The sequence below is a fragment of the Littorina saxatilis genome, linkage group LG8 (assembly GCF_037325665.1).
Source record: "Littorina saxatilis isolate snail1 linkage group LG8, US_GU_Lsax_2.0, whole genome shotgun sequence".
NCBI classification, from domain to species: domain Eukaryota; kingdom Metazoa; phylum Mollusca; class Gastropoda; order Littorinimorpha; family Littorinidae; genus Littorina; species Littorina saxatilis.
The window spans coordinates 11,406,257-11,433,618 of record NC_090252.1 but is presented as its reverse complement, the minus strand read 5'-3'; the positions used below and the strand labels follow the sequence as shown (position 1 = coordinate 11,433,618).

At 39.3% G+C, this 27,362-nt stretch overlaps 1 protein-coding gene and 2 long non-coding RNA genes across 3 annotated transcripts in view; 2 read left to right on the top strand and 1 right to left on the bottom strand.

Moving 5' to 3' along the window:
• LOC138972777 (neurogenic locus notch homolog protein 1-like) overlaps positions 1-27,362 on the top strand; it is a 107,383-nt gene that overhangs the window by 23,897 nt on the left and 56,124 nt on the right. Inside the window, exon 2 of the mRNA XM_070345450.1 lies at positions 281-682. Coding sequence (XP_070201551.1) covers positions 281-682 — 402 coding nt within the window. The remainder of the gene's footprint in view (positions 1-280; positions 683-27,362) is intronic.
• On the bottom strand, positions 9,859-11,739 carry LOC138972776 (uncharacterized). The gene is made up of 2 exons (XR_011457748.1): positions 11,587-11,739; positions 9,859-10,227 (listed from the first exon to the last, which is right to left on the bottom strand). It is a non-coding gene; the product is annotated as an uncharacterized lncRNA (long non-coding RNA).
• On the top strand, positions 20,081-25,828 carry LOC138972775 (uncharacterized). The gene is made up of 3 exons (XR_011457747.1): positions 20,081-20,694; positions 21,618-21,782; positions 23,101-25,828. It is a non-coding gene; the product is annotated as an uncharacterized lncRNA (long non-coding RNA).

Genomic DNA, 27,362 nt, shown 5'->3' with positions numbered 1-27,362 from the left:
TGTGTTTTGTATGCAAGAATTACATTGTTGTATTTGGAAAGGAAAGACTGGGGGCATTGCTGTGGGTACACCAATTTCGAGCGTAAAATAATCAGATTTAAAAATTCAACATGTTCATGTTTAACGTCTGTTGCACTAGTAAAAAGACGGCTTGTCTATCTTAACCTCGTAGGGTTGGCAATGGCATTATCTAGGGGCTAGTCTAATTAAAAAATGGCAAGCCCACCAGGCGACTATTTTGACACTTACTCATGAAAAACATATTATGCTTTGCTTTCAGTTACCTGTGTGGACGATTTCGACTTGACTTGTCCAGATCCCTGGAAAAATGGAACAGTTCAAACGCTGGTGTGTATTATTCCATTAAACAAGTTAAGTTCCCCTGTGCCATGCGATCTCAACGTCAACATAGTTGTATTTCGAGTCATCATAGGTTTAAGCAACAAACTCTCTTGCCTAGTCACAAACATTAACACCGCATGTAATAACACCAACATCCTTGCGGATACCTGTGGGTGTCAGAGTAACGATGGAACTGACATCACAATCGTCTACAAGATCAACGCTGTGAGAAATGTGCACGAAAACGCAGGGTGGGACTGTCAACCCCAGTGTCTTGATGCGTTTGGAAATATTGCTATTCAGGCGAGAAATACATCAGCATGCTTTCAAACAAGGTTCGGTAAGTAGAATTCTTTGACATCTTTTGTGTGTGTGTGTGTGTGTGTGTGTGTGTGTGTGTGTGTGTGTGTGTGTGTGTGTGTGCGTGTGTGTGTGTGTGTGTGTGGGTGTGTATGTGTGTGTGTGTGTGGGTGTGTATGTGTGTGTGTGTGTGTGTGTGTGTGTGTGTGTGTGTGTGTGTGTGTGTGTGTGTGTGTGTGTGATTCCCAGAAAACTACTGAACAGATCTCAATCAATCTTGATAAACAAATTATTCCAGATGATACCCCCAAACTTGTTTTCTGTTTGTTGATACATGTCGTTTGTGATATTTCAACAAAAGTGGATGCGGCAATGAAGCAATTGCATTTTTTTTCAATCAAATGGAATGCAATTTTGGTCAAAAGGTGTTTAACAAACTCTTTTTTCACTAAGACTATGGATTGCACTCAATCTTGGAAGCTTAATAATTAAATAATTAGTTTCTCATTACAATGTTCATAAAAAACTGATTTTCTCTAACTGATTTCAAAATGATTACAGAGAGATTACACAATGTTCTATTTATAACTCACGTTGGGAATCCCGAGAGACTTTCTTTGTTTAGTGGGGCACTTACGGGAAGCCGAGACCACCTGAGTGCCCCACTAAACAAAGAAAGTCGCGAGGGATTCCCAACGTAAGTTACAATTGAACATTGTGTATTTTCTTTAGTACACTTTTAATGCGGTAAGACGTGTGTTGTTATGTTTTAGACACATCACTGTGTCTGTTTACATCCCATACAGGGCCTCAACGCCTAATCCGGAAGTCTGTGGTCAATGGGTGTGTTTTGTACATCCGAGATTGAATGAAGTCCGATCATTTGATGTCATATTTGTCAGCTTCTGTTGTAATCTGTGCTTACATTATTGAGGTTATACGGAAACACTCTGGAGAACAAAACAAACAAGAGGATTTTTGTTTACTCTTGCAAGACTGCAACATCGGCCAAACATGACGTATTTTGGAAACAAATGTAATGTTGCAATTTGTTTCGAACATTTGACGTCACGAGTTCCAAAGTCGGTCTGCTGGCAAATGTGTGTCGCGACATTTCAATGTGCTGTCGTTCACACAGTTCTAGAGATCATTTATTGTGGCCGGGCGGCGAATTTGCGATTCCTAAACGCCCCACTGAACAACTGACATCACATGTCGCTTCGGTCTTTTCCGGAGGAACACCGCGTGTACATAATACACACTTCGATCGCGTAGCACTGCCATTGCACATTTTCGCAACGAAAACCGTGCCACTGTTTCGGTTCATCTTGGTGTGTTAAATCTGAAAGCAATATAAGTGATCGAACAGTTAAAAACATATCACGTTACTAAACTGTAGCTCAGTGTTTCAGTGTGACGTGGAAGTGTTCACATATATATCTGCTGTATCAGGCAAGCCGATTTGGTTTCACCTGAACGACTGCAAGAGGCGAGGGCAAACCGCTGTATTGTTCAGAAATGGTGTTCCCTTTGATATTTAAGTGGACATTTAACTTCAAATGCAACCTTTCTCAGCCGTAGAGTTTGTAACAGAACCTTCATGCGCGAGAAACGTCACATACTTGTACGACGGAGTAACCCTAAAATGCCTTCACTTTTGTAGCCCTGTCTGTCAGTTGCTGTCGTAGCCTAGTGGTTTGTGCTCCAGCTTGAAGGTCAGCTGACTCGGGTTCGACTCCCTTCCTGGTTACAGTTTTTTTGTGTGTCTTGTTTGCTTTATTTTTGTCATCTATTTTGTGTCCTTAACTCCACCCTTCAATTTTTAAAAAATCATTTCCCCGAAAGCGGTTTAGCACGGTGGTATGTTATGATTAAAACGCGATTACACAAAGCTCACATGTGCACGGTCTGCAAACTAAACGGCGTGGGCTCACCGAATTAGCCAATAACAAGCACACATATTAAACCGCAGCGCAAAGCGTTAACATTAGTACAACTTGAAGAAATCAATATAGTTACCAGAAACAAAACCGTGCTTCGTACCGAACAGTTCGACAGTGACTGACCTACTGATCAAACCGCACCTCTCGCTTGTGACAGTCGCTCATGATACAACCATTTTTTTGCCGAGTCTGAAATTGATCTTCATAAAACTATGTGTAAGTGTAACAAAAGAAAAAAACTAATTTCTTTCATATTGCCAAAATAATAACTTTAGTAACTGATAATCAAGGTGGCATCGCCGAATGACTGCAAGTGCAACGCGATCGAAGTGGCACGCGGTGTTCCTCCGGAAAAGGCCGAAGCGGCTGTGACGTCAGTCGTTCAGTGGGGCGAAAGTAAGTACTTGTTGTAGGAACTGTCGTTTCCGTTCAGTTTTTAACGTTCACAATCACTATTGCTTGTCGCTTTTAGATCTCACAAGCAGAAACACTCTGCAGCCAACTGAAATGTCACAGCGTTCAAGGTTTCATTTCTTAGATGCATTTTAGTTGTAAATGGACGCAATTCAAGCAATATCCCTTTTTTTCCAGATCCATGATGATCAATATAGGTGGTATGAAATTATTCCAATGTTACTAGACTGGAGATTTTGTTTCAACCGGTGACAAATCTCCTTTTCCTTGGAGTGCCATTGTTGTGTCCAAGCCAAGCGTTTGAAGATTCGTGCGCAGCTAAAATTAGACGTACAGTGAATTTTGACGAGTTTTTGACCACGAGTGCGCATGCTCAGATATTTACTAAACGTTTTAGCTCTTCAAAGCGCATGCTCAGATATTCACACAATGGTTTCCTGGATTTTTCCACAGCTTTACACCATCTTTTACCTTATATGGAGATTAAAAAAGACGTGTTTGACCATACAAGGAACATAAATTGCAGTCAAAGAGTGTACTAAATTGTATTCTCTGTCATCTTCTAAATAAAGAAAAGTGTACATATGTTGTGTTTGGATTGAAAACAAACCACAACAAGTCGCATAAGGCGAAAATACAACATTAAGTCAAGTAGCTGTCGAACTCACAGCATGAAACGGAACGCAATGCAATTTTTCAGCAAGACCGTATACTCGTAGCATCGTCAGTCCACCGCTCATGGCAAAGGCAGTGAAATTGACAAGAAGAGCGGGGTAGTAGTTGCGCTAAGAAGAATAGCACGCTTTTCTGTACCTCTCTTCGTTTTAACTTTCTGAGCGTGTTTTTAATCCAAACATATCATATCTATATATATATATGTTTTTGGAATCAGGAACCGACAAGAAATAAGATGAAAGTGTTTTTAAATTGATTTCGAAAATGTAATGTTGATAATGATTTTTATATTTTTTTTATTTTCAGAGCTTGTTTTTAATCCAAATATAACATATGTATATGTTTTTGGAATCAGAAATCTATGGAGAATAAGATGAACGTAAATTTGGATCGTTTTATAAAACAATATTTTTTTTACAATTTTCTGATATTTAATGACCAAAGTCATTAATCAATTTTTAAGCCACCAAGCTGAAATGCAATACCGAAGTTCGGGCTTCGTCGAAGATTACTTGACCAAAATTTCAACCAATTTGGTTGAAAAATGAGAGCGTGACAGTGCCGCCTCAACTTTCACAAAAAAGCCGGATATGACGTCATCAAAGACATTTATCAACAAAAATGAAAAAAAAATTCTGGGGATATCACACCCGGAAACTCTCATGTAAAATGTCATAAAGATCGGTCCAGTAGTTTAGTCTGAATCGCTTTACACACACACACACACACACACACACACACACACACACACACACACACACACACACACACACACACACACACATACACCACGACCCTCTTCTCGATTCCCCCCCTCTACGTTAAAACATTTAGTCAAAACTTGACTAAACATAACAAAAAGCAGATAGATCTATGCAAATTAATTTAATTTTGCCTGTGAAACCGAGACTTTTTTTTTCATTATATTTAGTCAAGTTTTGACTAAATATTTTAACATCGAGGGGGAATCGAAACGAGGGTCGTGGTGTATGTGCGTGTGTGTGTGTGTGTGTGTGTGTGTCTGTCTGTGTGTGTGTGTGTGTAGAGCGATTCAGACTAAACTACTGGACCGATCTTTATGAAATTTGACATGAGAGTTCCTGGGTATGAAATCCCCGAACGTTTTTTTCATTTTTTTGATAAATGTCTTTGATGACGTCATATCCGGCTTTTCGTGAAAGTTGAGGCGGCACTGTCACGCCCTCGTTTTTCAACTAAATTAGTTGAAAGTTTGGTCAAGTAATCTTCGACAAAGCCCAAACTTCGGTATTGCATTTCAGCTTGGTCAGTTGGTGGCTTAAAAATTAATTAATGACTTTGGTCATTAAAAATCTGAAAATTGTAAAAAAAAATAAAAATTTATAAAACGATCCAAATTTACGTTTATCTTATTCTCCATCATTTGCTGATTCCAAAAACATATAAATATCATATATTCGGATTAAAAACAAGCTCTGAAAATTAAATATATAACAATTATTATCAAAATTAAATTGTCGAAATCAATTTAAAACAAGTCGCGTAAGGCGAAAATACAACATTTAGTCAAGTAGCTGTCGAACTCACAGAATGAAACTGAACGCAATGCCATTTTTCAGCAAGACCGTATACTCGTTGCATCGTCACTCCACCGCTCATGGCAAAGGCAGTGAAATTGACAAGAAGAGCGGGGTAGTAGTTGCGCTAAGAAGGATAGCACGCTTGTCTGTACCTCTCTTTGTTTTAACTTTCTGAGCGTGTTTTTAATCCAAACATATCATATCTATATGTTTTTGGAATCAGGAACCGACAAGGATTAAGATGAAAGTGTTTTTAAATTGATTTCGACAATTTAATTTTGATAATAATATTTATATATTTAATTTTCAGAGCTTGTTTTTAATCCAAATATAACATATTTATATGTTTTTGGAATCAGAAAATGATGGAAAATAAGATGAACGTAAATTTGGATCGTTTTATAAATTTTTATTTTTTTTTACAATTTTCAGATTTTTAATGACCAAAGTCATTAATTAATTTTTAAGCCACCAAGCTGAAATGCAATACCAAAGTCCGGGCTTCGTCGAAGATTACTTGACCAAAATGTCAATCAATTTGGTTGAAAAATGAGGGCGTGACAGTGCCGCCTCAACTTTCACGAAAAGCCGGATATGACGTCATCAAAGACATTTATCAAAAAAATGAAAAAAACGTTCGGGGATTTCATACCCAGGAACTCTCATGTCAAATTTCATAAAGATCGGTCCAGTAGTTTAGTCTGAATCGCTCTACACACACACACACACACACACACACACACACACACACACACACACACACACACACGCACAGACACACACACATACACCACGACCCTCGTCTCGATTCCCCCCTCGATGTTAAAACATTTAGTCATAACTTGACTAAATGTAAACACTTTCATCTTATTCCTTGTCGGTTCCTGATTCCAAAAACATATAGATATGATATGTTTGGATTAAAAACACGCTCAGAAAGTTAAAACAAAGAGAGGTACAGAAAAGCGTGCTATCCTTCTTAGCGCAACTACTACCCCGCTCTTCTTGTCAATTTCACTGCCTTTGCCATGAGCGGTGGACTGACGATGCTACGAGTATACGGTCTTGCTGAAAAATGGCATTGCGTTCAGTTTCATTCTGTGAGTTCGACAGCTACTTGACTAAATATTGTATTTTCGCCTTACGCGACTTGTTTCGTTTACTTTATGATCCCAACGCTGGGAAATGCGGGCGGCTTCCCCCCAGTGGAAAGATAGAAGCAACAAAGTTACGCTACCCTGGTGTGTGAGTGTTAAAGGACAAGTCCAAGGTTTTGAAATATCTCCAAAAGCTTGAATATCGGATGCCAAATGTTATAAACATCTCAGGAAAAATATTTTAAAAATTATTAAAAATTTTGTTGTTGTTGTAATTGAACATTTATTATTGGTGGGCTAACCAAGACAAGCCGCCTGGGGTCATGTTGTGGTCACGTGATTTTTGGTTCACTGTGACGTCGGTTCACTGTGACGTCACAGTGTTTGTTTTGGTTCAACCAGCGTGGTGTTCATGCATACATACATGTGTAAAAGTGATAACTGGGTCCGGAAGAATGCCTCGTAGGTGTGCAGCCGCAAACTGCAAAAACACGCAAACAACAAGCGGCATTTCCTTCCACAGATTTCCTACCAAAAACCTAAGTTTGTTATCGAAATGGGAGATGTTTCCACAGCTAAAGCGTGCGCATTAAAAGTGTCTGGCAAAAGCAGGTTCATTTGCAGTGAACATTTCGTGCAAACCGACTTCATCAACTTTGAGCAAAACAGGTTGGGGTTTCAACCGAAAAGAGTATTGTCGCGATTGGCAATACCCTCCGTTCAAAGCTGCTTGAAGGTCAGTGTACTTTGATTGTAGATGTTGTAGATGTTTTTTGTTTTGACCATGCACCCACATATTGGTGCGCAGCAAATGTGAATTGGTGCAGATTAGTGTGTCTTGGTCCGGCTATTACTGCTTGATTACAAAGATGATGTATTGACGTCGAAGCGCCACAGGCAACACTGTTGCATAACGGTCTGAGCTGAGCTGTGGAAAATGGGGGCTGGGCAGGAACAAGAGCGGGTGGGGGTGATAGGGGTGGGGGGTGGCGCGGCAGATTAAGAGTAACGCGTTGTCAGTTTTTTTGTGTGTGGAGACATTACACAATATATGTGCCAAGCGTGGGGTAAATATGATCGCAAACTCCAAATGTAAATCCATTACATTGACAGTGTTTGCTTGAATTGTAATTCACTATGTATAAAATATCTACTGTAAGCGTGCAGCTTTTGCTACTGAAAGACGAGAGATGTGAGAATCGTGCATGTGATTTGTCTGCATTGACTGAGACACGTAAAACCAACTTATGTGTTGAAACTTACGCATGGATACACACATGATAATATCCATACGTCTTTCAGTGGGTATTTCAATTTTCAATGTTCTGAATAGGTCAATAGACAATACCAGACCAAGCATACTTTCAAATCAGATTATCATTAGACTAAGTGTCTTTCTTCTTTTACTTCCAGAGGAAAAGGGAATTGTCACGATTCCCAACGGCAAACGATGAGAACAAAAGGACACTCCATAACAAGCCCTGCTGTACTTGCCGCTGTCACGAAAAACCGCCAGTCATCAAAATATGTGCCTGTGCACAGACAGTCAACCCACAGCAATGTGAAAGGTGTACGTACACACACACACACACACACATTGATACACACACACACACACACACACACATGTACACACACACACAAACACACACACACACACACACATGCGCGCTAAATATAGAATTTCATGTTTTTATTATGAGCATGAAAGTTGCAAAGGATGAAGTGTTCTTTCTGTTTTAAAGGGTCACAAACTGATGATAAGGTACACCCAGCACCTCTTGTTCACATGAAAAAGGTTGATTTCTGCCAGCAGACGGATCCTGAAGAACCCAAAGGAAACCGACAACCGCTAGCAGTGCATGAACATCTTTTCAAAGTTATGGAGGAAGAGCCCGTCAGCGAGTCTCAGTCAGACGAGGAGGAGGAAATGGTGACAGACCGAGAAAACGAGGACTGGGAACTCAGTAACCAATCCGAGGAGAGCTGTGACATCACTGGAAGGTACAAGCTTTTGTCATGAATCTTCTGTCGCTGTTTCTTAGTTGAACATGGGGAAATGCCCAATGTCCCGTTTCACGCTTAATCACGAATTTCGCTATATCTCATGTACATTGTTGTAAACATTCCCACCCCCCACGAAAGAAAAAAAAAAGATAAAAAGAAAGAAAAGGGAATTTATGCAACAGATCATGTCCGTATGTGATTGTGATGTATACTATTTCTATGTCGTCTGCTCCTGAAGCAGACAATGTTGTTTTGGAGCAACCCGGATGACACGGGGTGGGGTAAAACAGAGGATGATGGGTACATTATAAATATAGCCCACAATCATCCTGACTGTAAACAGTGACAGCCGAAATATTAGCTGAGTTTTTGAGTCACTTGAGAAAAAGTGACTCTGTGTAATCGGTCAGTGTTAGTCTGGCCGGCCGGCCGGCCGGCCGTCCGTAGACACCACCTTAACGTTGGACTTTTCTCGGAAACTATCAAAGCGATCGGGCTCATATTTTGTTTAGTCGTGACCTCCAATGACCTCTACACTTTAACGATGGTTTCGTTGACCTTTGACCTTTTTCAAGGTCACAGGTCAGCGTCAAAGGAAAAATTAGACATTTTATATCTTTGACAAAGTTCATCGGATGTGATTGAAACTTTGTAGGATTATTCTTTACATCAAAGTATTTACATCTGTAGCCTTTTACGAACGTTATCAGAAAAACAAGGGAGATAACTAGCCTTTTCTGTTCGGCAACACACAACTTAACGTTGGGCTTTTCTCGGAAACTATAAAAGTGACCGGGCTCAAATTTTATGTGAACGTGACTCATTGTGTTGTGAATAGCAATTTCTTCCTGTCCATCTGATGCCTCATATAATATTCAGAACTGCGAAAGTGACTCGATCGAGCGTTTGCTCTTCTTGTTGAGGAGTAGAAAAGCGACAATAATCCCGGCGAGTATCATTGTTTTTTAAGCTTTTCTGTTTTGATATCGTACCACTATCATGGGCTTTCAATTGAAGTGAAAAACTTCATGAGAGTGGTAGTTATAGTGTGAAAAACCTTCCTGTACTACTCTGCAACAGTTCTGACCTACTTTGGAAGCGTGGGTATTTGTTCCTTCTGTCAAGATGGTTGAACGTGCTACAGTTTTGTTTGTCGGACACTCGCATGCACGAAGACTTGGGGAATTCCACAAATAACCTCTGCTTTCAGTTTCAATGATCTCTCCCTTATGAGTATGTTTCTGAGTCATAAATTCACTATCTGATGCAAAAGTTTTGACAGACCTGAGTTTAGTGGAACTCCCACTCTATGTCCTAAAAAAGATATGTAACAAAATCAAATCTTAGAAATTAGAAAAATATATAATAGTGAGGGTAAATTTCTAAAGGTTTAACTTCAAGCAGTTCATTTAACCAAGAAAGGTAGTGAACGTTGTAACACAAGAGGGGGGGGGGGTATATTTAATGTACCCGTTATACATTCATACCGATGCATATCACCACAAACAGTTATTTCTTGAGTCAAATTCATCGATTTAATTTGTATTTCTATTTGCGGGGCACAGGCTATGCTGACCGGCTCACAGAGTATCTGATGCGGGAGTACACCAACAGCCCCAGGAACCTGGAACTAAGTTTGTGGGATCATGTGGACCATGTACCAGACCACCTGGCATCCCAGTACCATCGTCCCACCATGCAGGAAGCTGTTCAACACAGGGTCACACGATTCCCTCCAGCTGGGGGAGTTTGAACCCCACTCTTCCTCCGTCTGGGAAAGTGTCCCTGATCGTTTTCACGGCACAAGCTGGTAGAGGCACCCTGATGCTTTTGCCTAGAAAACCCCAACACCATCGCACCAGCTGCCTGTAGGCGACATATCTGTATTTCCTGCGAAAGCAAGAAAGAAACAAGTGGTGTAAAGCAATCCCAGAATAACATTGAACGCACTGCATTTTTTTCACAAATATAATATAGGCAAATATTTAAAATCTATATATCAATAACCCGTAGCAGGGGCGGACCTAGGGGGGGGGGTTCCTTTGGTGCCCCCCCCCCCCCATCCGTTTTTTTTTGGTTGTTTTTTTTAGTAAAAAATAAAGGGCTTGTGCTTTCCTTCCTTCCAAATGCAACATGCTTGAAACTGACGAAAAACTCAAAGGAGAGGCCTCCGATTGACCTAAAAAAATAAAATTCCTTCAGCATCTGGGGGGCCAAGCCCCCCAGACCCCCCACCAGGGCTTTGCCCCTGGACCCCACCGGGGCCTAAGCGGCCCCTGGACCCCTGCTCCAAATTGGAACCTCCCCCCTTATCCACAACTAGGTCCGCCCCTGCGTAGCAAGAAAATAGATTACAATTTCATACGAAAATCGTATAGAAAGCGTGTGGAGCGATTCCTTGAAAATGATTGCTGAGATCTTCATGAAACTTTGCATCTAAAACCTTCCAGAAGATGTCTTCCTTTTTTTCGATAAATGTCAGGCGGAAACCTCCTTTTCTTCATCCATAAAAATAAAGATATGACTATGACATGTTCACTTTAGAAATTTGTGTTGGAATCTGTTATGTAGGTATACTGTATGCAGGCAGTTATCGGACTATGACCAATGTCGGCCAAGTTCTATTACTGTAGGCTTTCACCAACGATCATCAGCTACACACCCATTCTAAGCAATGAGGTACATTTCCGATGTCAAAACTTAAGAAAAATTAACAAGCTCTAATCATACTGATAATTATGTGGATAGGGTGGATTAATGTATTAGTTAATTATTTGTCAGGGGAGTTACAATTTTGTTCGTCATTTTTTTTAATCGGAGTACACCTGTCGTGGGGAGTAACTTTCTCACGTATGAGTAGAGTAACATATTCGTACGAATTTTTTTTACTCCGGAGTAAAAATCTCGTAGGATTAATATCGTGCTACACCGGCAAGTAAGAAGTGTACATACTGAAGAATCCCACATCAATTAAATTGTATCTTGAAAAGTTTGTGGGTGGGTGTTCAGTCTTACAATAGGTTTTGTATTTATTTCACACAAATGCTATTGTTTCCCAGTTGCTGTTATTTTCCACTGTTAATGTTTATAATGAAGATTTAATTAGATTCGATGTATTTGTGTCTAGTTTACGTATCCGATCTGTTTATTTGTGTAATACAATGTACTACGTATTTCACTCTCTTGTCAGTGTAAGAATATGCAAATATATCCGAATGATAATCTTCTGATTTGCGTTGTGTTACATACTCATGCAGATCGAAGTTTAGACGCCCGTAGTCCTGCTTGTACGCATAGTATGCGGTCTCCAGGCAGTAGGCTAGATGTCCAGACACACGGTACGAAAGCCAGGATGTGCTGTGATGCAGCCTACCTGCTCTTCCAGGCCTTCTACCTTCTGTTTGATTTAATAATAATAATAATAATAAGAACATTTATATAGCGCTAAATCAAAAACTTTCGTTAAAAAGGCTTGCTCTAAGCGCTTGACATCTAAACTAAAACGTCATTCACACTCTTTACAATGATGTACAAGAACTTCATGTCACACTCTTTCATTCAGTATAGCACCATTCACACAGTTGTTATTCTGTACAAGACAATAAGCTAGTCTAACATTTAGAATGTTCATAAGATGAAAACAAGAGAAAACCAGACTGATTAAAACAACTGCTTAGTGCTAACAAAGCATGAATCTTGATAATAACGTAATACATGTTTAACTGTTAAGACCATAAAAAAAACCAAACAAACCTATATGCTAAAATAACTTCGAACTTTTAAGAACTTCTTATAAGATACACAGCACAGCTAGATAAACACCAGAATGATAAAACAAAAGGCAACTCCTTAAAACTATTAAATGCATCAATGTCTAAAACACGAAAGACTCAAATATAAGATACACAATTCTCTAAAATTGTTTATTAAAACTGAAACCGACCTGCTCAAAGTAAACCATACCCACCCCCTCCCTACCCACCCCACCCCTCCTCCTACACTAAATACTAATTATTTCTACTCTTAACTTCCCAACTACACGTTATCCATAAACTATGCACAGGAACATGTGTGTCAGCATTATGTGGCACCGACATGACTTGTGCATATCTAGATTTGTCTGACGTCGTGGCAACACACACACTCAACAGAAGTTGGCATCCGGCAGCAATGTCCGCACTGACACCTGAAACAGTAGATCACTCTGTAATCATAACAGCATGCCCCGTTCACATAGGAGACACACAAAAAAAACCGGGTGATTCTTATGTATGCACAAAACTTACCATGCTTTACAGAAACAACACGAACAGTACCATTAGTCGCGGTTTCACAATGCATGCAGTGTTAGTACCCTTCGAGTGAATCTAACAGGGTTGCTTTTTAACACTGACCACACATCGTGACTGACCTGGCCACTGTAAAACAGAAACAATGTCCTGTCTCCTCAAGGTGTTTGAAAATACTCCTGCACTGTCTTTTGAACAGTGTCCCATGTTGCGAAACAAAACAGACCAAACATCAATCAAAAGAAGGGAACTGTTGTGTATGCATTTTTGGATATTTCTGAGAAAGCTTCTTTTGTTAAAACGACTAGCGGTATCACTCCATCACACGATAAACGATCACATTCACAGAATTCGATTTCAGCCTGCTTCTGTTGGAGCCTGGGGAACATAGCCACTACACAATGGTCGCCTCATCACGGGTATCGCGCGTGCGCACACACACATACACACACACACACACACACACACACACACACACACCCACACACACCCACACACACAAACAAATTAATCTTTGTTCATCACTGAATTATTTATTTTCAGATCTACGATAGATCTTCCTAGTTTTTCTGTTGAAATCGGGCACACGCCATTATAACCCCCCCCCCCCCCACACACACACACACACATCCTCCTATTCAACAGAACGAAGATTGTTTTGAAGAGTTCTTCAAAAACATACCGCTTCACTCAAGATTAAATTCTGCACTGATTTATAAAAAAAGCCACACGCTTTGTCTGCATCATTCACAACAATCCTTGGTATCGTCCCAGAATTGCCTTTCGTTCATTTTCAATGCCTACTCGAAATGTCCTTCTACCTTTGAAAAAAACTATTTCCCAACCTCCCTACTGACCAAACAACATCTCTGGCACGATTTCCTTCCTAAAATAAATACACAAAATCACCACTTTTAGACCATAACTCATGTCCTTCCGTCGTTTTACAAATCGTATCATGGCAGATCTAAAATACATAAAAAGGTTACAGGGGAATAGGCACATGTAAGGCAATATTCCTGAGATAGATCTCTGAATATTGAAATCACCGCCGCCATTTCAGAAAGCTCCCTTTTACTGTTTTGTGGTTCCATGCATTACCTAAAACAAAACGCTGTGTCTTACTGTCACGAATCAGTGAAAATATCATCAACATCAATGTCATTCTGTACGAGAAAATGGCATTACGCAATTTGACTTACTATCAACATGTTTTGTTGTGTAAACGGAAAAAAACCGTGCTTAGAATTCCCAGAGGGAAAAGAGATCGTCAAGTGTAGGCAACACTGCAGATACATTTATTCTGAACTGTCAGTCCCAAGTAAAATATCCAAGTGGTAAGAAAACAAGACGCTTGAAAAGCTCAGCTTAGCATAATCCTGTCATGCTAACATACCAACAGAAGCACAAGAACTGATGAGTGGAAAACGCACATGACTTTTGATCTAGCATGCAGAAGATAGCGACAACAATAGTAATCACATACCAGTCAGTGTTGCCGATTCTGCATGCTGGCTCTGTTACGAGCAGCGTCTTGTGGCCTTCTTTCCTCGTCTTTCTTCCGTTGTTCAAACTGGTAGGAAGAACGATAGCCTGGCTCAAACGTGGTCCGTCGTACTCCTCCTCTTCCTCGCTGCTGTAAATACTGTGAGTGGCCATCTTGTTCGAGCAGTGTGTGACGTAGTAAACACGTGTGCAAAAGGTCATGAGCCAAGACTGCGCGCGCGGTGAAACAATTCGGAACAGCAAAAAAAGGTTTCAAAGAATACTTTTGGGGCTTCTGTGTTCATGTTTACACATACAATTGTGGTTAATGAATTAAAAGTGTCAACGTATCAAAAGTGACCCTAAACCTTGGACTTTTCCTTTAAGGTGTGACCAGCCACCTGCACTTTTGGCACAATGACCGAGGTCGTTTACTGTGGTAGCGCAGGGTTGGGGCATAGATACTAGAGACATCCAGATTTGCCTTCATCAAATGTTCGTGAGTTCCGATCTTCGCGAGTTTGTTGAAGTGGTGACGTCACATCCCGTCACGGTCACAACTTTTTCAATTTCGGTCCAGATCTACGCGAAATTCTTCGTGCGCGTTCGTCTGTTTTCGAAACAGTGATGACGAGTAGTGTTATATATGACGAGTCTTTTTTATCGGAATATTCCAGACATCTGAATATGCTGGGTACACAAGCAACACTGAAAAATCATTCCCAAGCCAGCATGATTCTGCGTGACGCATGCGTTATTTCTGCGTTTTTCATGCGGGGATGCGTACGGCCTCGTGACACCTTCGCTTCGCGCGCGTTACTTTTCGCCAACTTTTACGCAGATTGTCGCATTCGAAACGACTTCACCACGCAGTGTATAGCACGCATGGATTTGAAAAAGGTGATTGCAATTATTGTTTTTCCTAATTTTATACCGTGTGTTTATGCTTCTTCTTCATGAAATAATTTATTATATTTTATGTTATTAAAAAATATTTACTTTTACATTTTGGTTATGAATAGTTATTCTTCTTCAAAAACTTTTTTTTTTGAAAAAAAATTGCATAAAAACTTTCAATCCGTTATTTTTCAATTTATCTTAAGACAGTTACGATTAAAAAAAAATACATTTAAAAGTTTATTAAAATATTTTTATTTTATGCAACGGTTTTCCCACTTAATTTTTATTTTATCATTTTGTTATTACTAACATTTATTTGTTTAATTGTTATCCTGAATATTGTCATCTTAAATTAAATATAATGATTATTTTAATATGTATTATCATTATAATTGTTTTAGCATGTATTATTATTATTGTAATGAGGATTTGGTATTGTTGTAGGAATCAGCTTTCTACAAAATAATGTCATGGAACAATCTAGGCAAAGCATAATAAAATTATTATATGAACAGAAAAGATAACTGAAATCTATATGAACACCCATAACAAACAGATAAAAACATTAAAAAAAATTCAGATTAAACAAACAAATGTAAACTAAAGTAACTTTGAAACTAATTATCTACTCAAAATAAAGGAAGATAATGGTTACATAAAATTTGTTCTCAGCATTTTTTCATTTTATTTTATTTTGTTGTGGAAGAAAATCTATCTATGAAAGTTCAATTCCAGGGGAGACAGTTACCCTGACTGCAAAGAGCAGTTTATTGAAGTTATTTCCCTTGTCTGTCAGAGCTACTTCCAACTTCCTGTTAGCAAGAAATCTGTCAATCCACATTCATTATTTGTATCGGCGTTTTTTTTGCTTTTTCTTCTTATTGACTTGTATTTTTGACTTGCTTATTGGATGCAAGGTAATCTTATCCTTCTCTCTGAAATGAAGATTGACTTCTTTCAAGAATAGGTAAGTTGATCAACTGAAGGAAAGATTTGGGAATTTGAATTTGTGATAGCTCGCGGCCTTCGCAGGCTTCGGCTTGATGGCAGAGACTGAGAGAGAGTTTCTCACACTTTCGTTTCCCCCCCCCCCCCCCCCCCTGAAGAACACTGTTCTATTCATTCATGTTTGTTTTATCTGAAAGATGAATGAATGAACTAACTTTTTCAAAAACATAAAGTTGATTGATGCAGTGGTTTGTTTTTAAGGAGTTGTGGAACATGCCAACTGAATCCTGATTGGCAGGTCGCATACGGCACCATAAAAACTGAATTTACCAGTGGAATATTCTGTGTCTGAGTCTCGGAAAAGAAAAAAATTACCCTTATTCCCGAGGCATGCATAGACTAGAGAGGCAGGCAGAGGCTGTGTCAATGTGTGCAGTGATAAAGTTGAAAAACAGATACTTTTTTGAAAGAAAAATAAAAAATAAACCACACTCACAGAGAATTTTTTTTATACTAATTTAGTGAAATTGAGATGCTTATATTTAATAACTAATATTCCAGTTTTGATGTTTACGTGTTACTGTTAGGTTTGGGAATCAATGTGATCCTATTTAACTTCCAAGTATTTATTTTTTCAGAAAGCTTTGAGTATGACGGTGCATGCTTACTGCTTGTTTAAACTGAAGGTGAAGAAAGCTGAGATGGACAGTGACCTTAACACCGCCACCGATGCCAGTAACGCAGACTGTTGTTCCGTCCCGGCGAGGTGAAGATGAACAGGTATTGCTCGTCGATTCAATGAGTGTCTCATTCAGAGTCTTTGATACTGTGTGAATGGTGCTATACTGAATGAAAGAGTGTGACATGAAGTTTTTGTACATCATTGTAAAGAGTGTGAATGACGTTTTAGTTTAGATGTCAAGCGCTTAGAGCAAGCCTTTTTAACGAAAGTTTTTGATTTAGCGCTATATAAATGTTCTTCTTCTTCTTATTATTATTATTATTATTAGTGACAGCGTCTTTTTGTTCTGTGACTTTGGCTTATTTTGTGTTTTATTCTTTTAGTTATAACCAGATGTGTCAAACAAATTCAGCTGATCTCTTTTACTGTTTTAGTGAAACAAATGTATTGTTTCCAGTAAAGGGAAAAAAATAGGGTGGGGGCGGTTGGTCGATTTTATTTTTTATATATGACTAAGTGCCAAAAGGTGCGCACGAAAAGCGGACAAAGGGGCTAAAAAATAAAAGTTGACAAACACGACTGATATTGTGATTTTTGTTAAGACAACAGATGCTGGAACCCAATTACGAAAAGAAAAGATAAATTTACCCAAATGATTTTACAAATAACGATAATTTTGTTCGTTATATCATTCAAAACGGCACTGAGTCATAGCATTAAGGTTATGTCGCACGTTTTTAAAGCTAGGGCTTTGAAACTTGGCACACAACCAAAGTATAATGACCTCCAGGTATGGTGCACATCACATTAAACAACATTGAATTTCAAGGTCACAGCGAGGTTAAATTTCCTTTGCAAACTGGAAAATTGTCGTTGTCACGTCTTACATGTTTTAATACTAGATCAGTTAGACTTTACATACTTCACATACTTTCAGCATTTTTATAAAACCTCATTAAAAGTGACCTGCTGGTTAATCTTTGTTAAAGTTCAAGGTCACAGCGGGGTCACATCTGGTCCAAATGTGGAATATTTTCAATTTATTCAGCGCGTTTATAGCACGAGCTTTGAAAATACACACAGTTCTAGTGTATAATGTTCACACACGATTAAAGTCTGGTTGAAAAAGTCAAGGTCACAGCAGGGTCGCGTTGAGGTCAAACATATACATTTTTCAATGAGGTTTTCTCATATGTTTTTGAAGCTAGGGCCTTGAAACTTGGCACACTACGCAAGTTAAATTAAACCTCATCAAATTCCAAGGTCACAGTAAGGTTAAAGATCCTTTAAGGATATTTTCTAAAAAAGGTGACCGCCTGGTTAATGTTTGTCAAATTTCAAGGTCACAGCAGTGCCATCTGGCTTAAACTTTGAAAAATTGTCAATTTCTTCAACTAGTTTTATAGTGTTTGAAGTCATTCACACATGATGAAAGTCTGGTTGATAAAATCAAACGTCAAGGTCGCAGCGGGGTCGCATTGAAGTCAGACACATACAATTGTCATTTTCACGAACGCCTTTTAAGCAACACCTTTGAAACTTCACACATTCCAAAGTTTTGATGTTGTTTGGTTATAATCAAAGTGTGGTCAATTTCCATGATTGAGAGCATTCAGAGGGGTCAAGTTGAGGTCACACAAAAAGTGATAATCTTTATAAGACTCACGTTTGCTGCTATTGCTCACTTGACATTGGTGAAAGTGCTTAATTTATAATTGTTGATCTTGATGTTTTGACTAATTAATATTACCAGGATCAACCATACCAGATTCCAAAGTCCAGAAGTTGTCAAACCTCAAACCTGTTGGAAGTTTCAAAGATTTAAGCATCAACAAATTTCTATTTGATTTGACCTTAAATAACAGATTTGACCTTTAATCTTAAAACAGATCAACCAGACTTTGGTTTTATATAAATTGAAGTTCAATACAATTTCCTTTTTTTTTACCCACGCGAGACCCTGCTATGACCTTCACATTTCTCAAGGATCAACCTTGAATTCTCCATGTTGAACAATCATTAAGCAAAAGCGTTGTTTGAAGTTTGAAGGTTCTAGCTTCAAAAATCTCTGAAAAAATATGTTTCATCCGTTTTCTGAACCACATGTGACCCAGCCGTGACCTTAAAATCTGACAAGGGTCAACAAGACTTTTACCATGCATGGGGGCGATTAAACCCCAAATGTGTGTGAAGTTTCAAGGTTTCAACTTAAAAAACGTCTGAGAAAAATATACATTTTCCTTTTTGGACAATGTGTTGCACGCAAGACAACACGACAAACGCTCGTGTTATCACTCTTTTACTTTAAGGTCGACTTGCGTGCCCGCTCTTTCGCTAATCTCAATTAAAATTCATCTTGGAAGTTCGGTTTTATTACGCTTTTAATTAAGAAGATTAAACTAAGACAACAAATAGTTAGTTTTACCCATTAAACTCGATAAGGTAGTGACATTTTATGTTGAACGCAAGATGGTGTCGCACGCAAGATCTGAAAAGATGTTGACGACATAATTTCAACACTTGATAGCGCATTCGTGGTTCGTGATTTCTTCACAAATTTTGAACACAGAATGTGTCACGTGGTTCCGTAGATGAAGTAGATCTTTGTACATGTAAATTTTGTTTTTAAAAGAAAATAACCGTTAATTACCGAACATTTTGTCGCACGCAAGATATGACGAAATTTTCAAATCGTTTTCAAAAATGCTGTTCAAAAGTTCTGCAGTCTTTGCTGGATTACTTGAAAGACAGCAGTTTGATACACCGTTATCGCTTGACGTGTCGACATCAATTCCAGAGTTTTTGAAAAAGAAATTTAGTAAATATCTGCGATTGAAAAATGTATGCCGTGATGACGACACATCTTGCGTGCGACACCTTAAAATTCGGTTATCGAAAAAAAAAAATTCTCTCGAGATTTAGATTTGACGTTTGGTCTCGTCTGTAAAGCGATGTTTCAGGCATTCAATCAAACTAAATGCAATTCATTTGTGCTTCTTGTTATTTTTCTGTGGCATATTCAAAACACGAGGTATCACGATGTCCTTTTTCAGATGGCCGGTTTTGGCGTTATTTTTGACTTTAAACAAAGATAACTTCAAAACCGTTCAAGTCAGACACACGAAATTATGTCCACTATCTCATCGCACATTCATCCACACACACACCAATTTTCAGCAGACACACGTTTTTAGAAACATTTTTATTGTAAAACAAAGTCGTCTTCTGTTCTGTGAGCACCTTTTGGCACTTAGTCATATATATTTAACAAAACAATGTAATAGTTTTATTGATGTTTGTTTAACACAGGCATATCATTGATGAGAAAGTGTGAACTGTGTCCGCGGGATGCTAGAGAAGAGTAACTTTTCTTCCAAAGTCTGCAAAATTGAATTTAAAAGTTAACCTTTTGGATGAATATTTTTGGATGAATTCAAAAAGTTCTAGTGTTTGGAGGAAAACATAAGGTCAGTTTAACTTTAAACAAGGATTTTTAGTGTGTGTTTGTTCTTCTGTCTAAAAAAAAAGAAAAGAAATCTGCTTGAAGTAAATACACACAAAAATGTTCATCTCAAACTGCTGAGTCCTTACATCTTTTTACCCCATCAAATGCCACTCTGTATGCCCCTTTAAAAATGATAGCAATATATATTCCTCATCTTCTCCTGAATCCAAAAATATAGAGATGGCAAGTTTACTTTGAACATTTGCTCAGATTGGTTTTTAGTGCTGATGGTTTCTTTTCAGGCCGACAGATTGTCTAAAATATGTATTGCTTCATGTAAATGACTTTTTGTTCTTCTTTTCTTCTATTCAGCGGACACAAGACTACGAGCAGAGCAGAGCGGCAAGATAAACATCAGTTCTTGCTGCTGGAGAAGGTTCTACAGGAGCAGATGGACCTGATGCGACTAATTTAGTAATTGGTCGCCAAAGAATCATGGTGGAGCCAGAGCCTTTGCTACTGTTCGATGGAGTCATCTTTTTACTGTTGAGTGTGGAAGATGTTGAAGGCACATGATGGATCTGTCGAAGGAGTGATCAGTGGTACTGGTAGGTGGCTTTGAATGCTATTGTTAAAGCAGACCAGTCATGCCTGTGCTATTTTCCCCAGATAACTGTAGCAAGATCTTGTGAGTGTGACATGTTATTGTTAGACGCTCTTTAGGCTTTAAATGTTACCTTGAGTGTGTGCTTTTTGGAGGATGCCAGATGTCATCACGGTTCACGGGTGTATCTTAACTGTTCATCAGTTCTCAGTCATGACCAGTTTCCCATTATCCTGGGAATTCATGCAAGGTTTATGCGTATTGGTCACATTTGTGAATTTAACCAACACATTTTGATGATAAAACTATGCTTATGGGTACGCACAATGATGGGGCTCTTTTTCTCATGTGGGGTGCGGAAAATGCATGCACCACTTTGTTTTCAGTGTTTTCTGTGATCATTGCATCTGTGAGAAATAATGCAAATATTGCTCTGTGGCCAGAGCTGCCATCTGCTAGGTTTTCAGGGATGTAACAGAAATTGCTACGCTGTTTCCTCAAGTTCAAAATTGCAAGTGCTACACTCAAGCAAATAATCACAAACATGCAACAGTGCCTTCTTGTGAGTTCTGATTCTCACTTTGTGTAGGCATCGGATTATGGGTCAGAAAAAAATTGTCCACACTGAATAGTATCACGGTTGACGCTCTCTTCTAACTATGTTTGTGCTTTCCAAATGAAGATTTGTGAGATAGTATTGAATGATTGATGCAGGTCACCTGAGGTGTGTGATCACATTTTATGACAATGCTACACTCAATCACCATTTGCTCTTCTGAAAACTTTTTTTTTTAAAGCAAGTGCGATTATTGATTTTTTGTTCCAGGTGACAGTATGATGCTTCCAGATTGAATTGTTTGTATGTGAAGAAGAGCTGTCTGAATATTTGATTTTTGGAATTCAGTTGGCTTGTTTTGTTTGTTTCAGATCCATGACCATGAGCTCGGTGTGGTTGGTGGACATGAACTAAAGACGACTACTGATGCTGTGATGACGAAGGTGTTCCATAGGCTACACGGTTGCTGACAGGGGGCTCTGGGGGAGGGCAGGGAAAGAGACCATGGTGTACGCTGCGACTAAAAGCCATCGACAGTGAGTTGTTTTTCATAATTTGTAAAATCATCCTGGTCCTTTTAGGAAGAAGATAAAATCCATGTCTACAAAACAACAAGTTATTTCTGTCTCAAATTTTGTTCTTTGGAATCAATTTTAAATTTGCCATGTTTCACATGTGAATGATAGTTGTCAAAGCTTTTACACTTAACATTAAATTGCTAGAAGCCAAGTTCCTGAGCTCATTTGTCAGTGTCATGGATTTTCGACTACATACGAAATAAGGATGTTAGCAAACGGTATGATGTCGTCACATATGCGTCTGCACGTCACAGTACATGTATTATGAATTTCCGAAGGCCCCCAAAGAAAAAGTCATAGTAAAGGTAACTTTAACCACTTGACTGCCTTATGACGGGTATACCAGTCATGCGCTTGTGCAGCCGCAGCGCCTTAGGACGGGTAAACCCGTCTTCTCCGTTCCGGGATTTTCCAGAAATGCTACGTCACTGCTGACACACAAATAGCAGCCAATGGCTTGGTAGGATACCTCATTCTCATGAATAAACATAAATGGTGACGCGGTTTTGCGTTTGAAGGCTATTTTCGGCCTTGTCGACAGGGTATGGGAGAGAAATCTCGACTCGTCAAAATGGCTAACGGTGACTGTCGACCGGGCCCTAGTAGGGAAAAACAAAGCCGGACTGACGCTACAGGCGGTGCAAATGATTATGGATACTGACAGGGGAAGGGGGAGATCTTCTTTCGGACAATTCGTTGGAAACAGGTAGATGACAGTGATTATAATCCTTTCTTGGAGCGAGCAAAACAGCCACCTGTGTTTGATCCACAGGCACCGGAAGATGCGCCGGACTGATTTTTCAAAAGTTCATATTTAAACATCATTATAAGCCAAACTAATTATCATGTCCATGATTAGACACTAAAAACAGATTCTTGGTTCAATTTCCTTTAAAAACAACATAGGTTTTACTTACCTACCTACTGCCAGTTTGGAGCTTGTTTTTTGTGTGAATTATTACACCCCAAACTCCAATATTCCCTTGCAGTCAGGAATGCACATACCCAAGTTTTGATTGGCAGCGAAAGGGTTAAATCAAATATTAGGGTAGGTATTTTTTTTACTTCTCTTCTACAAGGATTACAATGTGTTGTAATTTCCTCACTCAAGTATAGTTGGTGTGTTGTAAAAGCGTATGGTGTGTATGCAAGTTTGTGTGTCTGTATGATTTTTAGCAAGTTTACAGGCGTCAGGAAATAAACTTGAGACTTTTCTCAAATCAGTGATAGTTGTTTGATGATCTAAGTTCATGTTATTTTTTGTTTTGTCATGCAGAGGCTGTTCCGTGAAGCTGTACGGGTGCCACAGGTCAAGACCTTGAAGACGGCCGTTCAAGACTGGTTTTTGGAAGCCTGTGATAAAAGAAAGAGACAACAGGCCATGGAAGAGCCTTCATGATTTGGTTTGCAGTAATTGAACTTTGTAATCTCTGTAGGCTTATTTACAATGCTAGTTGCAAAAATTTGATGAATGCAAGATTTGACTCGCCTGAGAAATTGCTAGTGAGTAATTGTATTTCACAGTTCAGGTCTGTGTGGCTGATGGGTAATGTACAGAAGAGTCTGGGTTTTTGTTGGACATTATTTAAGCTAAGCTTTAAACTTCACACTCTTCTACAGATGATGTTCAGACATGATGTACCCTTTTAGGTTGTGTCAGAACGACAGAAGACTAAACTGGAAGTGCTCAACTACCATTACTATCAGTGGAGACGCATGGATGCATTTGAACTTTTCTTGTGGGTATCCCGTACTAAAAATATAGAATACATGATTCTGGGAAAGTTGTTCAAGGGCACTTACACACTATATTCGATTTTTAATACACGACTCAAACCTTCAGAATAATTCAAAATGAATAAAATACAAGTATAAAGAGTTCAGAAAAGAAGAAAACAAAAAGTGAACAAATAGAGAGAAAAGGTTTCAACAATTCCTTGCCATTTATGGGAGTCGAACCCAAGACCGCCAGGACGGCTAGTGTACTACCACTGAGCCAACCAAGCACACAATTCCCACGCATGAACATAGGCAGTTGAACTGCAAACATTCATTACACTTGGGTTCTTGAGAGTGTGTCGACTCGTCGGTTTCAGACTTTCTCCGTTTGTATTTGGGTTTTGTAAGTTTTCTTAATCTCACAATTATTTGTGGTTGCGGCGATACCCATAGGGCATTTGAGGACTGGGTGGCCGAGTGGTAACGCACTTGCGCTCGGAAGCGAAAGGTTGCGAGTTCAACCCTGGGTCAGTGGTGGGTTCAAGTGTTCAGTGGTGGGTTCAACCGAGGTCCCTTCGTGTACACTACATTGGGGTGTGCACGTTAAAGATCCCACGATTGACAAAAGGGTCTTTCCTGGCAAAATTGTATAGGCATAGATAAAAATGTCCACCAAAATACCCGTGTGACTTGGAATAATAAGCCGTGAAAAGTAGGATATGCGCCGAAATGGCTGCGATCTGCTGGCCGATGTGAATTCGTGATGTATTGTGTAAAAAAAATTCCATCTCACACGGCATAAATAAATCCCTGCGCCTTGAATATGTGTGCGATATAAATTGCATAAAATAAAAATATAAAAATAAATCCCTGCGCTTAGAACTGTACCCACGGAATACGCGCGATATAAGCCTCTGATTGATTGATTGATTGATTGATTTGACAAAGGCTGATGTTACTAAAAAATAGAATTGGTAATTCTGGGAAATAGTCCGCTGGAAGTACTCAATAATCATGCAACCTTTTGATTATTTTGATTCATTAGATAATCCAAAACGTTTGGAATGAAGAAAATACAAGAATTACAAATTACGAATTTGTTTGTTTAAAGTAATGGAGAAAAAATGCAGCGGAAGAGGGTCAAACCCGTGAACAACTATGTAAGAAAAAGCGATCAGGCGCTTTACCAGCTGAGCTAATTTATCTCACGGTTGATTTTAACTTCAAATATTACACTACAGTTCTTGAGCGTGGGTATCAGTATTGACTCAACTCAAGTGTCCAAGTCTCTCCGTTCACATTAGTGTACTGTACATTTTCTTTATCTCACTATTTGAGTTAAGTTATTAACTGACCCTATTCTCTTGTTCACTTTGTATAAGAATAAAAAGCAGTATCAAGTAGCGTTAACTTCAAGTGTGACCGACATTATGTTGCTGTCTGGCTCCAAAATGCATTGACCAATCGCCGAAAGGCGCTGACGCCATTGCATGAACGGAAGCTAGCGATTAAAAATGGGCGTCGACAGAGCCAATGAAGGGGGGTAACAACTTGCAGTTCTCATTCACTTGTGGTTGTGTTCAGTTGTAGTAAATGTTTACTGAGCCTGAATTTGCTGTGCATGTAAAACACGCCTGTGTTGCACAACATTGGAAAATTTGCCTTTGACAAGTGATTTTCATCAGTGCACTTATATTAGATTTTTTCATGTGTACAATTTTTGTGCTATTTGATGGTTTAAAAAAAAGTAAGCTTATGCTGCAACAAAAATTAATAGTAAAAACCCCAAAATCAGCGACAGAAAATAAAAAAACCCATTCCGGTCAAAAATCCAAACTGATGTTAAGTGTTTATCTGCTTCACATCAAACATTTTTGTTTAAGTACAGCAGGGGTTATGTTTCTGATATATTTATTACACATGAGCAAAAGCTTTTTTTCACATTGGCCTTCTACGGGTGCAATTCAGTCTGCACTGCATGTGCTGGACTGCTTTTTATCAGTTTTGTTCTAGTTATCCTTTCTTTTGGTCATCTTGAAGCCTATTTGATAATGTTGAAAACTGAAGCTTCATTTTTTGTATTGGGTATTTTCCAGGTTGACTGAGTTGCTTGTTCATGCTTAAATATGTGCCTAAGGTTCACAGCCATATGTCAGGGAAAAATGTCCTTTTTTATACAGTATATTTTTTTTCAATTATTGGAAAGTTCGTTAGGGTTAAAATTATTTTTGATCAAATGAACACTTGACCTTTGTTTTCATTAATAAAATGTTGTGGACTGCAAATTATTTTGTTTGTTTAAGTAAGAGACTGTGCTCTTCGAATGCATTACAATTATTGTGGGATGTGCGTAAAGTGATCGTGTCGTCTGCGTGAGAGTGTGTAATTTGTAAAGCAATATTGTGGCCTGCGTGAGATTTCGTAAAGTGGAGGTGTCGACTGCGTGAGATTGCGTAAAAAGTTGTGAGCGTGCGTAAAGTAGTCGTGTCAACTTCGTGGGAGTGCGTAAAACAATTGTGACATCTGCGTGGTAAGTGCGTAAAGCAATTGTAACATCTGCGTGGAGAGTGCGTAAAGTAGTTGTGTCACCTGCGTGAGTGCGTAAAGCAATCGTGACGTCTGCGTGAGAGCGCATACTTAGTCTTCATGTTGCATAAGTGTGCGCTGGGGGCGCGTATGGTCTTCGTTATCTGAGGGAAAACGAATTCGTCACGCACTGATTTCGATTTGCAAAAACGCGCGCGTATCGAGTGCGTCTTTCGCAGTTGGAACGCATTATTTGGCGACTGCGAGACGCATTCGCTGCGCATAATTTTGCTGGCTGGGTCCGTGTTCATGCAATAGGCCTCCAATATGAACAGTTTACAGATGCACAGTCCACAGAAGCGTCGTAAAGATATTAAACTTTAACACTGCGCACATAAAACATAGTTTTAACATTATGAAGAGGACTAAAAGTACTCACGAAGATTCCTGATTGAGGTTCGTCAAACACGTCTTTTTCACCACGCAGATCCCGGTCTTCGCCAAGCAGTGGTGGGCGCGAAAGACCAAGCGCATGCGCATTGAGGCACAAAGTTAAAAATAGAGAGGAAATCCCCACCACCGACGAATGTTCGTCTGACGAAGGTTGAATCTGGATGTCCCTACTATCTCTGAGTCTGCACATAGAGTAGACCGGTGTCCGTCTAATTTGACTACATTTGTTTATTTCGTTTTAAGCAACGTGTTGAACTAATGAATACGTTATGTTTCCCAAGTATTTAATCTTCAAACATGTGTGTGTGTGTGTGTGTGTGTGTGTGTGTGTGCGTGTGTGTGTGTGTGTGTGTGTGTATGTGTATGTGTATGTGTGTGTGTGCGCGCATGTGTGTGTGTGTGTGTGTGCGCGTGCGTGCGTGCGTGCGTGCGTGCGTGAGTACATGCGTGCGTGTGTGTGCGTGCGTGTGTGTGTGTACATGCGTGCGTGCGTACGTGTGCGTGCGTGTGTGTGATTGCACTGCGATTTATTTTCTACACAGGAGTTTAAGAAAGTAAACAAATGAAACAGTTGAATTAAACATGTTAGGGTGAAAAGTCACTTCGAATTTTGACAGTATGGTTTTTGGCTCACGTAAGTGTAGCCTATGCGATCGTAACTTTGTCTGTCTGTGCGTGTGTGTGTGTGCGTGTGTATGTCTGTGGTAGAAACTTTAACATTTCGTCATTTGAAGACGTCACAGTATGGCGTAAGAGGGTTAGACGTCACGCGAAGGAATTACTGAAAGTCTCGGTCATTTTGGCTCATTATTTTGAGCGGGCCGAGACTAGTTGGAAGGC